The 16,616-nt window shown below is 37.0% G+C and overlaps 1 protein-coding gene across 1 annotated transcript in view; it reads right to left on the reverse strand.

Annotated features, from left to right (window-relative positions):
* Positions 1 to 285: 285 nt before the first annotated feature.
* Positions 286 to 16,616, reverse strand: part of CDCP2 (CUB domain containing protein 2) — an 87,576-nt gene continuing 71,245 nt past the window's right edge. Inside the window, exons 5-6 of the mRNA XM_044084859.1 lie at positions 10,744 to 10,922; positions 286 to 1,243 (exon numbers count right to left, since the gene is read on the reverse strand). Coding sequence (XP_043940794.1) covers positions 923 to 1,243; positions 10,744 to 10,922 — 500 coding nt within the window. The 3' untranslated portion in view covers positions 286 to 922. The remainder of the gene's footprint in view (positions 1,244 to 10,743; positions 10,923 to 16,616) is intronic.

Raw genomic sequence — 16,616 nt, forward strand, 5'->3', positions numbered from 1 at the left:
AAAATTGGAAGCTGTTCTCTGAAAAAGTTTTTGGGCTTAGCAGTACTAGATATCCTGACAGACAAAAGACTGTCAGCCTGTATTCTAGACCACATAGGCTCTTAACTGATGAGTAACTGATGCTTAACTTTCTACACCCTGAGTTTTCTATGTCATCTAGCGTAATCTTGAATGATGTAATATGCACTAAATCACATAGCAAAGCTGCTACTGAAAGATTAACAACACAAAGAAAATGGATTATTTTGCAAAGCAGAGTCTAGTGTATCTTTATTACCAGCTACAATGCAGAATGTCAGAAATGATTCTCTGGAGATTTACAGCAAACTGAAATTATTTCATGTGGAATAGAAGGTTTAGTGCCAGCTTAGCATCTGGCAGTATAAGACCATTAGGTCTGTGGCCCACATTCTATCATAATGCCACAATAATATCCTCCATAAAGATTTACAGGTCACAAAATAAGCTGTCTAGTTACTTCTGGAGATTTTAAAAGGCTTGATAAGAAATGACACAGACACATATCTGCTCATGCATTAAAAAAAAAAACTCAAAAACATACGCTATTACATAGTTTGGCTTTCAAATACGATAAACATATACCCGGCGATCACATTTTAAGTTTCTCGCTTTCATGTAATGTCTCTTGAGTAAGCTAAATTGAGCACTCACTTTTTGCAAACTGACCTAATGTGCACAAGGCCAGACTTTGAAATGTTAAGTCACAATACATCGATGTGTAGCTATTCATATAATCGTAAGATCACAGCTAAGATTACCACATAGATGATATATTCATTAGAAACTCTGTCCTTAACACTGACATTTTGAACCAGACACCTTACTTCAAAATGTGTTCTAATGGTACACTGCTCTGCATTGTGTAGAGATAATCATATTTTGATGGCACTTAATGACCCTTTCAAAGCAGTACTAATCCAACTATAGCTATCACCATCAGGATACCTGCTAATACACAGATACTTATAAATACAATATCACTTGTGTCTTGCTTCTTCACGGTTTCTGAGCTCTCAGATTTTCCTGTGTTGGCATTATTGGGTTCAACCAAATTCTCAGCAAACTGATTTAGCATGAATGGATCTCCTCCTGAAATAATGTTTACTGTGGCCTCCTTCTTCTTTGGTTCACAGATAACCTCATATTTATGAATATCTTCTTGGTCCCCAGTTGTGAAATCGATATATAGGAAGCTTGCAATAACAGTAGTATTACTTCTTTCCTGAAACACAGAAGGGAAATAGGAAGTCTATAAATTTCTATTCCTGTACATTGTAAGTGCACCCAGTTTCTATTTTGAAAAACATGATCTCTTTTTTATTCAAGAGCTTCATAGTGATATGGTAACTAAAAGCCTGATTATGTGATGCTAACCTAGAGAAGAACTTTCCAAACAGTTTCACTGGAGAGACCTAAAACATTCCAAAGAATGTTCAAGGACATCTGAAACAAAATATAGTATTTAGATGGCAATTTACATATTTATTTTCTGTATAGGAACAAAGTTAAATTAAAGGTATAATGGTGGATTCATATTTATTTACACATTTGCAAACATTTTACCATCTATACAGACCTCTCAAGCAGAATATTGGGAACAATGCAACAGTCAGCCTGGTCTGACTTATTAGCAATTACTGTCAAGTGAACTCTGTATACAGGATGTGCTTGAATGGAGTATGAAATCTCTGTACAGAGTTGTCCAAAAAACACTTTAAATGGGGAGATGCAGAGTCAGCCCTTCATTTATCTGATATCCCAGATGAGATGTAACACCTCAGACATATATTGACTACCTGGTAAAACAGGAAATATATTTTTTTGCTTGACATCTGTACTATTTGAAACCTTTCACAGTAAACCATATACATCATAAACCTATTGCACCAGTAACAGCAGTGCTGTCATACGTCATAATAAAATGAAGTGGTATTGGATCATCAGAATTATCTTTGTGTATTTATGCTAAGCGTTGCATGTACAATTATTCAATAAAAACAGCATATACACTAATTGTAAGATGGTTAGTAATAAAATAAATAATGTTCTGATTGGCTTATCTGTATCGGTAAAAATAATACATGATCAAATGATCTGTCCCCTAAAATAATAGCGATGCCTCTTCCAAGAGGAAGCTACAGTATTGTGAGTACAATATTCAAAGATTTAAGAGAAGGTTATTAACTGCCACTAGAGATGTTTTATCTTTTACATTTCTATGAATAGAAATAATTTTTTGTTAGGATTTAGAAAACAGGAGGGTTGCCTTAGTCCTTTTGGCCACACAAACAGCTTTTAAATAAGGCATACTGTTATTTTGGAAGTTAAGCAGAGAAAGGAGTGATGTAGTCAACAGAGATCTCATCTTTCCTTTCATTTCAACACTGTAGGCAGGAGAATATTCCTTTAGTACAGCAGTGCATTCAGCATTTTGTCATAGTACAAACATTTAGATTGGAGACACAGAAAGTGTCTTAAAACTGAAAACTTATTGGCAGGGTTAGAATTAAATGATTACTGGTCGAACTACAGTCATCGTTTAAGTTTGTAATCATAAACTGACATTAAAATATAATTTATTATAATGACTTCTTGGCTCATGTAAGGTCTGCACACACACACACACACACACACACACACACACACACACACACACACACACACACACACACACACACACACACACACACACACACACACCACCACCACCATTAACTGGTTAGTAATGCAATGTGTATTGTGAAAGGGAAAAAGGAAAAAAAAACTGTTCACTTGGCTCAGATACTAGTGGCTGCATTAATTTGGCAAACAGTGTCATTACTACTTAAAGCTGAGTGATATTTTCAGACCACATAATGAGGTTTCTTACAGTGTAGGTCATCATCCCACAACAGTTTTGACAGATAACATGTCCCCAGTAGTATCCCCCAGGGCTGGGACTGCACCAATAGTGGGTTGGGCAGGGGTGCCATGTAGCCAGTCTGGTCTTTAGATTTTTAACTTGTGTTATGCTGGTGAGGTCATAATGCTAAAACATGTCCATATCTGATAGGGGCTCTCATTACTGTTTGACTGCAGGTCATTCTGATTCTTTAGCCATTGTGCAAAAATTTGTTTGGATAAATTTATATATCTAGCATGATGTCCTGATAATAAAACATTTAAAAATGTTTTTTTTCTACATGTATAACATTCAAAAGTATTCCCACCTGTTTTAAAGGAATGAAACAGAGCAGACAATGCAACTGAGAATCAATGTGTTCAAGTGCTTTAAGACTATGAACTTGACTGCTTGCAGCCAGCACAGAACTCCATGGCCAGGCTACTTACAGGGTTGTCATACTGCCCTCATATCATGCTAGATCTGTGTCAGCTTCAATGCATGCCTATTGATCACTAGATTATTTTCAAGATTCTAGTCTTTGTCTAGCTAGTTTTAAATGACCAGGGTTCTTCTACCTGTAGGATTTTCTCCTGTATCAACCATCTTGTTCCCTGTGCTCAGCCAGTTAGGGGTTGATGGTATTTTCAGTGGTATGGTACAATTCTTCTGGCTTTTGAGCTTTGCTTATCAAGGACCACAGCTCTATAACCTGTTCCCTTGGTGGCTAAGGGAGTTCCCCATTATGAGAGGGATCAAGCACTCCTTGAAGAACTATTTATATGACCTATCTCTTTGATGTGCCATAGTGTAGCCATGGATTCTACTATTCATTTTATTTATTGTAACATTTTTCTTGCTGTTTTACTCTGTATTTATTATTATTTCTATTTCTATTTTATCTTACTGACATTTTGTTTGCTCTTGTGTTTAGGCTTAAATAAAGTTGTAAATCTGAACATGAAGCTAAATGTGAACTTGCCATATTGATGTTAGCAAGGAGTGCTTTGTTGCTGGGTATGGGATATGGGATGTACTGAGATCCCAGGCAAAGATGGCAGAATAATCTTAGGAAGTCCTCCAATGTATCACATGGAACATGAGCTTTAAAATGTGGAGGGTGAAAAGAAAAGCGATCACAAAGAGAAGAAAGGGCAAATAAGGGTGCACACACACACACACACACACACACACACGCACGCACGCATGCACGCACACACACACACACACACACACACACACACACACACAGACATCAACTAAGTATTATTTGACCCATCCTAAACTAAAGTCATTATTTACAGGAAGAAGTGGTAAGGCATCTCGGTTTTGCCATATATTGCTGTATAAAGCACAGCTGATATGGTTGCTTGAAAACTAGCAATGCAAATTTAATTTTATTACAGCCACATTTTTGAGCTGTTGGTCCACTGGATCTCTTTTCCTGAAATGCAACCAACTAAGAGTTGATTATAGGTAAGCAAGATGCAGGGGGTATCTACTCCCATAGTAAGCATAAGAACAAAGCCTCTGTAGGGGTAGTTAATAAGGTGAATAATAGAGGTCACTCCCTGCATGTAGGTATATAGACAAACCCTCCCCAGGGGAAAATATTTGACTGTGTTATAAGGTAAGTTTTCAATATTGTTCTTTCAAACAATCCGACTTTTAGTATTGGTACTTGTTGTGTCTATCTTTCCAGAACTGACTTATATTTATCTAAAGCATGTCCAACAAACATTGATGCACTATTTTCTGTCCAGTAGTAGCAGGTTACAGATGTAGTTTCATATCCATCCATCCATCCATCCAGCCAGCCACAAGCCTTTTTCCATTTTTGCACATTGGGCCAGGGAGTTACTTTAACAATGACAATCATCTACAGCCAAGGTTCACATGTACCCTTATTTTAATTTGAACCTCCACTTGCAGAGACACAGCTTCAAAAGTCCTGGTAGAACAAACCTGATAAATATTGGGGGGGGGGGGTTATACTTTCTTAGCTGTTGGTGATATATCTGCTGGAAATATCAGCTTAAAAGATGTTATGTTCATTGTCTTCAATGGAAAGATGACACCTGTATTCCCAGTGGCACATTTTTACTGTCTGCTCAACCAGCCCTACCATGTACTGGTAGTAACTAATGGATTTGCTTTATAGGTTCATAAGTTCATAGGTAGGTACTAGGCTATTGGCCCTAGGGCCTATATAAGCCTAGCCAAAAAGGTACCCTGACTTTCGCCACCCAAGAAAATTATTTTCCTGTGCCCCTGTCGAGCAGAGCCACAGAAGTGATCCCCAGGGTGAATTTCCTATTTCCCATCCAATCGTCAAGATTTTTCTTGAAGAGTGCTAATGAGGATCTCTGTTTGACATAGATAGGTAGTCTGTTCCAGAGTATGGGAAGTCTCTGGGACAGGAATCTATCCCTCCAGCATGTTCTGTTTATTGTGGTGACAAGGTTTAGGTCCCTACAACATGTAGCTCGGAGAGATTGGGATTTCTTTAAGTGGAGCATGTCCAACAGCTCTGGGTTTGACATAGCTTTGTATGTTAGGGAGAGATCGCCTCTGAGTAGGCGATATGTGACGGAGTAAAGCTGGAGTTTTTTGAGATGGTCTGCGTAGGGCATCTGCACTTAACATTTCTGTTTACATATAAGAAATTAGTAAAACACGGACATAGCTAGCATATAGTTTTTTCAATATCACTTGCTCATCTTTTGGATATAGTCATAGGTTCATAGGTACTTACTAGGCTGTTGATCTGCGATGATCTTAAGAAGCCTAGCCCTACAGTCCCATTGTAGTTTCTAGCCTTATATTTTGCATACAAATAACCCAAAGATAGGCCATTGAGACATCTGCATGTGAAATGCTGATTGAAATAAGGTGTTTCAATCTGAAGTTAAGGATCCAGTATTCATTTCTCATTTCCATTCATCTCTCTACTAATATTTATAACCTAATTCATATATTCCTTGTAATGATTCTTACCTTCCTTCTTTTATTATTTCTTCCATTTTTATAATAATCTCCTTTTCTAGAGAATTCTTAAGATTTTCAGACATTTCTTGTACCACTTCCTTTTCATACATTCTATCTGCAAAGAACCATATAAGTCCCATGTATCTAGGCATGAAAGCACTTAACATTTTTTTCTCTGCAATAAACGACTGGTGTGTTATTGTTAATCTATGAGGCCTATTTCTTTGGAGTCTATCTACAAACTTTTCCACAATTTCACTTAACTCTCTGCTTACATTTTATATTTTCGTCTTCATCAAACATTGCATTCATTTTTTCTTCCCTTCCTCTTTTTTCCTCTTATAGTTTCATTATATACTCTCCTGTTCTTTTGATTCACTTTTGTTCTACAATCAAACATATTTTCTTGAATTTTTCTTTATAAGCACTCCACTGATCTGTCCAGTTTTCATAATGTCTTTGTATATGCAGTTCATATAAAATCTTGTTTCCCTTTCATCTCATCTGTTTTAGCAATCTTTCCTATTTTATTATTACTTTGCATTCTTTTATTTCTTATCTGTCATCCAGTATTACAGCCCATACCACTCTATGATCACTACGATCAGAAAACACTGACATTTGTACCCCAGCTATTCCTTTCATATCTTTTGAATATACTACATAATCTGTTTCAAATCTAAAAGTTTCTCTTTTATATGTCTTTTCTCTATTGTTCCTATTTTTGTCTTATAACTGCTCTTATTACTTTGATATATTGTGTTAATGCTCCCTCTCCTTTCTCAAATTGCAGTTAAAATCTCTCAACATAATAACTGACATGTTTAATAGGACATTTTAAATTCAGACATAGATTTCCTTTCCATCATATTGGTGTATGAATAAATTACAATTATCCTGACACATCTTTCCCTTTGCCTTATATCATACACCACTAGTCTTCTATTTAATACTATCATCACATCCAGTATCTTTATCTCTTCACTTAAAAATACCATTCCTAAACACATATCAATCCCTACTGATCATGTAATCTTTTTACCCCATATTGCCTCAGTTCTTTTCCATTTTTCTTCCTTCACACATATGTTATGTAACGGACATGTAATCTCCATACTTAATTTTTACATCATACAGTCACTAGCACACCTCTAATAATGTTTAAAAGCAGTTTACATTTAGTGGTAATATTCCCATGCCACCCCCTTCCTTTGTTTGTCTTTCTTATTTCTATTTTTTATTCTTTATTCTTACTTTTCTTCTCCTTATCATTCTTCCAATTGATTTCTTATTTTCTTCTTGTTCTTATCCTGCTATAAATTTCCTTCTTCACTTCCTAATGCTGCAAATTTTGTTTTTATCTTGCACTGTAATACTTTCTTGTAAAACATTTCCTAGCTCATTGCTATTATTCCTTTCCATATTAGTTACATTTTATTATTCAGTTATCTTCCCCTAGTTGCTTTCTCCACAAATATCTCCAGTTTTATTATCATCAGATAATCTTTTTTTTTCTCTAAATATTCTGTTCTTCTACTAACCTTTCCTTTTTAGTACAATACAATCAAACCAAAAAATGAGCAAATTGCAATTTCAACACTCAGACCAACATTTTTGTGCAGTATGCCCCTTTCCCACACTGATCACATCATCTTGCACCAAATGCCTCTCACCCCCCAAAAAAAAACCACGCTTTAGGTTAACCCCAATTCCTCACTGCTCCGTGTTTCCCATTTAACATTATAATATTTGAAATATCCTACATTTTCCTCTTATGCACATCCAGTGTCACCCATACCTCCCACCCCCCTGTCCAAACATTTATCATACATTTTTTAAGCCTCATTCACTTTATTACAAGCAGACAGAAAACAAAAAACGTTTACATTCTTCTATGTGCAACATTCTGAACTGCACATTTATTTTCTTCCTTAACTGTAATCCCAAATTCTGAAAAAGTATATTCATTCCATAGTGCAAATTAACTGTTTTGCTCACCTTCATTCCTAAATTTTTCAAGTGCAGTAAATGTTTCAAAGGTAACATTGTAAACATCTTCTGTTCTTAAGTGTATTAGTGCTCTTATGTATGTTCCTTTAAATCCTAAAGGTAAAATAATACTGTCCATACTTGTTAAAAGTGTTACCGCTCTTTGTTTTGATTCTTACTACTGGTCTTCAATTCTGGTTTTGTTTTCCTTGCATTAATCCTTGTCTTCTTTCAGCTTCAACTCAAAAAAATGGCTCAAGATACCAAGAAAAATATTTATAATCAAAGTGTGCACACGTGTGTGGTATATAGAACTGATTTTTGTGTTGTTTGCCTTTTCCTCTACATGGCTTTGATTTCATCCATTAGATATCTCCATTCTACCTTGGTTTCCTCTTCCAGCTTCAAAAACACTGTCTTTCTTGCCTTTGTTGACCATTTCGGCATATAAATGAGTTTTCTCTTACCGCCCAACACAAAATGTTGCAGGAATATCTTTTTTAAAACCAGCTGCTCCATGAGGCAAGCATGTCCACAAGCTGTTATTAGGACTGCCACAGTAATCCAACTCCTTTTTCTGATTCATCTGGCAGCACCTCTTCTGTTACCTTTCCAACACACAATCTGCCATAGTACTCCAACTTAGTTGATCTGCATTGACTGTCCTCGATCCATCATCTCCACAACACAAGAGTTTTCTGACCTCCTTCTTCCAACTCTGTAAAGCAATCTGTTTGTGATAATACAGTATTCTGCATCACTCCCTTCTCAGCTTGGTGTCTCTTCCTCCTTCTTGGAAAACATTGACCTTGGCAACAGCTCTCCATCATCTAGTGGCCAAAAGCAGTAGGAGAATTTCCTCAGTGTCCCGGCCTAATTTCCCCTAGCAGTATAAAAAGCACTGCAGATCTCTGCCTGGAAAGATGCCACTATCCTAGTAGGACTAATCCAGACAACAAAGGACAGATAAATAAATTAAATTCTCAGTAAAGTTATTGCCCTAGCTATATGCTGTTCAAACTTAAATCACATAGTTTTGTGTGTGTGTGTGTGTGTGTGTGCATGTGTGCATGTGGTGTGTGTGTGTGTGTGTGTGTGTGTGTGTATGTGTGTGTGTGTGTGTGTGTGTGTGTGTGTGTGTGTGTGTGTGTGTGTGCGTGTGTGTGTGCGTGTGTCTTCTGAGCAACAAAGCTTCTTTCAGCCAGCAGCATTGTTGCTCACAAGTACCACTTTTCCATATGGACTATTGTTTTTCCTTATGGGAGCGAGATGTCTTACCCCCCTCTAAGGCTAGAAAACTAGTTGTGCCTCACTACAAGGATCTGTGCTTTTCTTATTTGACTAAGACCAAGTCACCTAACACTGAAAACTCATTTGACCGAATCTCGTGTCACTGAATTGTAAGCCATAGACATGATGTGGGTTTCCCTTCACCTGTGACTTGTTTGTGATAAAAAGGATTTCTGTAACTTACAGTGCTGACTGTCAGAATACCGACAGTCATGTAGAAAGTAGTGTTGTAGTGTTTCTAAATGTGGGTATGTCCCTTTACATTTTGATGGAAAGTATCTAAAGTAATATGGCGGATATGTTGTGTGTTCCCAGGAGTAGTGGCAGTGTGTAGAGTACTGTAAGGCAAGTACAAGATATATGCACTTTTCCTGACTGTATCCTGAAGTTAGTATATATAGTTAGGGTGGTGTGGGGGGCACCCCCCACCTAGTTTGGTTTTATATTGTTTGGTTTCTGTTAAGAGGGTAAGTAAGTAGTTTTAAAATTCTGGAATGAGGTAGTCATTAGTGTTGCAAGTGTGTATGTCTTTGGTTTTAAATTTAGTCTTTGTAAGCTTTCAGTGAAATGAGATTCAGTCAAATGAGTTTTCAGTATCTTGAAAATTAGGTGATTTGGTCTCAGTCAAATGAAAGCCAGTCAAATGAGATTTAGGTGATGTGAAGTAGACCCATATATATATATATATATATATATATATATATATATATATATATATATATATATATACTGGATAATTATTTTGATGTGATGTTCCCTCTCTCCCTACCCATTCAGTCATATCATGGTAATAACAACAGTTGCTAAAATCTCAGCAATAGTACACTTTTGTTTGTGTCTTTTGGCTTTTCCCGGTTAGGGGTCGCCACAGCAGAACTCCGGACCGGTAATGATTGGTAGTTGATTTTTACGTAGCAGCTTGCCAGGCCTGACGCACAACCTTCAACAATGGTACACCCATTCACGCATGTCTCCATGCAGAAGACGCTCTAGCTGAGAATCGAACCGGGCAGCGTCTTACTGTGAGGCGACAATGCTACCACAGCACCATCACCGTGTGCTGCTTAATACCATTGTTGCTTTGTAACCTGGACAGAATGTGTTTGTTTAATTCTCAGGAATTCTGACAAAGTTAACTGTAGGACTCAGGGTAATTGCCTGTTAGCTAAATTACTGTACAGTATGTACTAATTATTAACCTGTATTCACAATCACCACTTGTAAAATGTATTTAAGTTTTTCTGTAATTTTGCCACTTGTCTCAGGCTGACGTTGAAGAGGGGTTTGCTATGGATCAGACCATTAATCAGGTTAACAAATAATTACCTGCAACAGGATTAGCGTGATGCTAAAGATTTAAGAGCCACATTTATACTAAAAATTAATTAGGTGTTTTGTACTCTAAATACTTGCATCTTGTTAGTAATCTGAGACAATATATCTGGAAATTGCTCTTTAGTCAAAGTACTATGAATAAGATGTTTTTTCTTATTATCTTCTTTCCACAGTTCATGAAGCAACACTAACAAATCAAAATGATCTTTAGTGTTACTACAGTCCCTATAAAATATTACCTTGGACTTTATTCCACAGGTATCGAATCTTGATATTATTTTATAAACTGACGCAACCACATTAGCAGAACAAGATGGATTCCCCAAGTAAACATTACTGCGATCAAGTTGTGGAAGTGCTTGCAGAGGAATTTGAATTTGGAAGTCAGTTCTTGTGCAGCTAACATTCATTGGAACCACTAGAAAGCAAAAAAGAGATACACAGGTCTGGTTAGCAGGCATGGCTATAAAAGCTTGTGCATCTGTATATATTATCACATGTAACAGAGAAATGCTGTGGTAGTGAAAACAATGTGTGAATTGAAATTGATTTTTGCAGAGAAATACCTAACTGTATTCAAACTGTACTCATTTTGTTAATCTCATTTGATTGTATTATAGGTTTGGAGAGTATGACACAAGTTCTACATTTCGGGGATTCCGTTGTCAGACACCTGATGAAATTGCAAACATTTGTTGCAGAACTCTTATGCTGAGCCACCTTTGCTGCAGGGTAGAGAATATGATAATACACAGATTAAGGATGACTGCCCAACAATCAGGAGTGATGATGTAATGCCGGCCATAGTAATAGTAGGAAAAAGACCAAATGCCACTACTGCCCTCTATGAGCTGAATGGTTATTTCTTATCAAAAATGATGAAGCCATTGGTACTTTTCTTATCCCATTAAATACTATGTGTAGGCTATCCGTCATTAAAAATGGAAAGAAACTGTAGTTATTCCCAGTACCAAAGGTAGCAAATCAGGTGACATCACAAACTATAGCCTCATATCTGACAAGCATTGTTAGCAAAGTTTTTGAAAGTGTTATTACAACCAGGGCCGGTGTTAGCATTTTGGAGGTCCCCAGCAAGTGTCAAGTTGGGGTCCCCCTAGGCGTTTTCAGTCTAAGTATTACCCTGTCACTGCCATCCCTCCTAAGCAACCTTTTAGTTCATGCTGCAAACTTTTAGCAGTAGTACACACAGAATGACCTGCAGCTACAATGCTTTTACATTAGAACAGGCTTATGTACCAGTACCACACTATGTTGGCCCATCTCACAAAGGGGCATTCACAGTTACGGCATTTAGCTGCAACAATGATACATTACAGTAACTTTATGGACAGGGTTGGACTTATCTGAAATTGCACCCTAGGCACTGCCCTCTGTTTCAGTATCCCCATACACACACATCCTTCAGTGCTCCCTCCATTTTCCCCACATCGTGGGCTCACCATAGCATGCACGTTACTTTTTTCTTCATTTACTGACATGTTGCCTTACTCTTCTGCTTTTTCAAGAAGCCATGACTTTCTATGTGCTCTAATGTGCATTTTAAAGTTTTTTTTTTTAATTTTTAGACAACCTTTTAATCCAGTGATGGCTTGAACAGAAATTATGATTAAGGAAAGAAATTCAGTATGGTTCATCTTTAGTTGTCCTTTCATGCTATCAACACATCTTTAATGTCCAAGACAGAGGAGTAATAATGTAAGAAATAACTCAATTACATAAGTGCCACCAGAAGCTATAAGGGTTATAGATTCTCTGGGATGTGTTTTAGAGCATTTTCCCAACCTTTTAATCCAACAGTGGTCTAAACCAAAATTATGAGTAAGAAAAGACTTTGTCTTTTTTTGTTTTTTTTCTTTCAAGAAAGACCTAAGCTGTGACCAAGGCTTAATGTTCAAAGATGACAAAATAGTAGCTCATAATAAACTAGCAAGACAATTGTTGTGAGGATACACAGGTCCTATCTGGGAATACAGTCTGCCTTCCTCACCCCACCCCCCAAAAAAAAGACAGTAAATGCCTATGTATCCCTCTGGTGTTAGACTGGGATGGAAGCAGAGGTTCAAATTGCCACAGGCATGTATTTCAAGTGTCTGCTGACATACATAGCATACCTTCTCACCCCAACCCCCAAAGGCAGCCACTTGTATATGTACCTGATGTGTGAAAGTCAAAAAAAATAATGATTACAGTAATGTATTCCACTGTATTGCTCCTAGATAGTACACTGCCCCTACTCAAGATATAGTAACCTTCTTTGTACACCTCTGACGTCTGTGAGAAAAGTAAAAGAAAAAATGACTACACTGTCCCCAGCCCAAACACAACTTATAATGACCTCCTGTGCACACCTCTAAGGTTTGACTGTGATGAAAATTAAAGTAGTAATAACCACACAAATCCCAGCACCCCCCATAACCTACATCAACCTTCTGTTAACACATGTCAGCAGGGCTGTTTTTTGAATGGGTGTGGTTAAGAGAAGAGGCCATTATCAACTTTATCCTAAAATTATCTTATCACAGCTTTGTTCAGGTTAAAGAGTGTTATCAGAAAGTTACTACAATTTTCTTCCTCATTTTTCCCCAACCAGCACCAAGTTTTGTGGGGGTGCCCACAGAGTCAAGGATGATTAAGGGAGCCGCCCCTGTATCCATTTATACAGTCTGGGGAGTGGGGCAACCATACTCCTATTAGAGCTAAGTGTCTGAATGTTATGTGATATATTTCAGGCCTTACTTTTGAAATATAATTACTTGTTAGATGCATTTTTAACTGATACCCAGAAGAATAATGTATGTATCCTGGCATTATTGAGTGTGTGGGCACAGATAAAAATCAGTTATATGTTTTACACACATTAGACATATCAGTACTAGCTTCGTACTTGTTTCAGCAAATAGCAATACATTGTGCAACACTGTTACACTGGCACTGCCACACCAGATCAGCGACTGCTGTTTAGCAGTCATCAAACAGCAGCAGGGATAAGTCACTATTATTTGCCTCACTGAGGAGCAGGAGCGGCTTTAAGTCAACTGGTGCCCTAGGGAAAAGGGCTCCACGGAGCCCCCCCACACCACCCAGTGCCCCCATCCTTGTCTACCTACACCAAATAAATACTGGAAAAATGCTCCTGCTAGAGCGGTGCCCTAGGCGGACACCTAGTTGGCCTATGCCTTAGGCTGGCTGTGTTGAAGAGTAATGCATACCTGTCACTTTGCCTGATTTCAGAGACCTTTCCTGATTTTGCCTCATAATTTTGCTCTTTTCATAAAAAGTTTGATTTGCTGGTAAATTATTCAGGATTTCAGTCAATAAATTCAGACATCAGAGTTTTACACTTCTTATTGTCCAAAAAATGCATGTTGATGAAAACGGTGTTATTAACTTTTTAAGTGAATTAGAGTAATACTTAAAACATGTTCCTGATTTTGAGCCTTTATTCTGCAAATATTTTTGGCATTGTACAGAACTGTTTAGCAACAAACTTGAATTTTATAGTATCTTGTGTTCTGATTATTAAAGCTCCCTGAAAGAGAAAACCATTCTTAAAGATTGGAAGCTTCTGCTCTTCAAAATTCAAGGTGTGCACTGAGATCAGTCACTCTTGGCTGCTTGCTGATCTGTCTAGTGCTTACTCTTCTCATGTTTATCAGCGGTATCCTGAAAGGGTCATATCACAGCCCTGTTAAGGTAAAATTGCATGATCAGGAAATCAATATATTTTTTCTCCTCACTTTTCCACAACTAGAAGCAGCTTTTGTGGGGCCCCTTCCACAGTCAAGGATGATTAAGGGGGGCCCTGCAGCCATGGGTATTGCAAGTACCTAAAGTGGGCTATGTTGTTAATTTTAGTGGAGACAAGTGTCCACCAGCAGGATTTAACTAAGCTAGGGGCACAGTGTCAGTGATAAAATATTTAATGGAATTGTGAAGCCTGTTACTTGATAAAATACTGTTACTGTAGCCAGAATATGTTTGAATTTTAAAGGAGATATAAATAAGAGTTATTATTACCCATCTGGTTTAGTAAGTATATAGGATTGCTGTACTAGCTTTTGTTGGTTTGACAGACATAATATAAAATATAAATTTTCAGATAAAGTGCTGTGGTTGGAGGCCCCCCAGGAACAGGGGGCCCCCAGAGACCGCAGGGTTCGCTGGTGCCTAAAGCCGGCTATGATTACAACAACCTAAAAAATCATATAAACAATTAATAAACAACACTCAACTTGAATTTATTTCTGGCAGATCTTACCTAAGAAATTTGTTGAAAGTTCATTGAGAGTTCTCTGGAATAGAATATCCCTGCCAATATCATGTATCTGGATTTATAAAGACCTTTGATTCAGTCCCAAATGATAAGATCATTCTAATTATGGCAGAAATGAATATAAATAGTTATATCCTTGCTTGGCTTACTCTGTGGCTTGAGAGCAGAAAATGTAACGTCAGGATTAAGAACAAACCCTCTGATGAAAGTAAAATAAATTTTAGTGCCTCACAGGGTTTGGTTCTATGAAATTTTTATTTGGTCTGTTCATGCCATCATGCAAAGGTGTCTGGATCAATAAATACACTGATGACATTAAATATGATATGATAGTAAGAAACATTAAGGACTAAGGAATTTTACTGAATTACTTGGATTATTTTTATAGCAGGTCAGGTGATAATTCAGTGTTTGTTTAAAAGAACAAAATGTGAAGTGTTCCACTTTGGTGCAGGGAATAATTGTTACCCATATGCAAAAAAGCAGGAGCCAATCCGGAAACTGAGGAGGATAAAGGACTTAGGAAATACTAATGACAACTAACTGATGGCTGCTCTTTGTTACGGTTATGGAACAATTTAAGATATTTTTATTCAATTAGCAGCAGGATTTGAAATTCCTCAGTACAAGTCTCTGGTTAACCCCCACCTTGAGTATTGCTTTCAGGCTTGCTTGCAACTATAACTTATACAGTATTAAAAAGTTTGAAAAAGTACAAAAAAACAGATACACCACAGCAGTACAGCATTTATATTACAAAAAGCAATTAAAAGTCATATATATCTTTTTTGTCTTCTACAGCCTAATAAGACAGGATGGAATTCTGATTTACAAATCTTTTAAAAATAAGCTCTTCAATCTATGCTACACATTTTCCATCTTGTATGACAGACATAAGGAATAAAATCACACTTCTAGACTTACCTATTCATAGGTCAAAATTTGAAGTAACAGTTTTAAATTCAGGCAGAAAAGATTTTGAACCATGTTTCATTAATCATATGGCACACTACATCTGAACAGATGATTTTATGTATGTTGATCATTGACCATTTATGATATAAATGTATATTCATTTTAACATTTGTTTTGACTTGTTTCCCTGGAGCCCCATTGAAAATGAGCCACATCCCAGATGGACAATACAAATAAATAGACAAATAAATAAATAGACAAATACATACATACATACATTAATTAATTAATAAAAACTGCTTGAAATAGTGCTTGGTGTCTGTTGTTGTTGTTGTGTCTTTCGGCTTATCCCGGTTAGGGGTCGCCACAGCAGAACTCCGGTCCGTTAATGTTTGGTAGTGGATTTTTACGTGCTGAGTTACCAGCCCTGACGCACAACCTTCAATGAAGGCACGCCCATTAACACATGCTTCCACACAGAAGACGCTCTAGCTGAGAATCGAACGCTACAACGTCTTGCTGTGAGGCAACAACGCTTAGTGTCTATTAGCTAAAATTACAGCAGACACTACCAACTCATTAAAATATGCATTTTGCATTTTAACATGTGTTGCTGCTGATTTGATTTGCATTTATAACGTATGGACAAAGGATAACAGTTGAGAAATTCCTTCTGCCATTATTGTAATCATTAGCAAAGTTTAATATCATTATTTCAGACCATCTAATGGTACAAAAATATTGTTAATCCAACCTCTGGCCGATTATTCTTTTAGCCCTGAAAAAATAAAGTATGATACATACATACATACAAATATTTCAAGCACAGGCATTAATGCCCTTCTAGCTTGCCAATATACCAAACCACTTGTTCCCATAATAAGTGTCCAGGCTGTTCTTAAA

The sequence above is a fragment of the Protopterus annectens genome, chromosome 10.part0 (assembly GCF_019279795.1).
Source record: "Protopterus annectens isolate FY-2018-M chromosome 10.part0, PAN1.0, whole genome shotgun sequence".
NCBI classification, from domain to species: Eukaryota; Metazoa; Chordata; order Ceratodontiformes; family Protopteridae; genus Protopterus; species Protopterus annectens.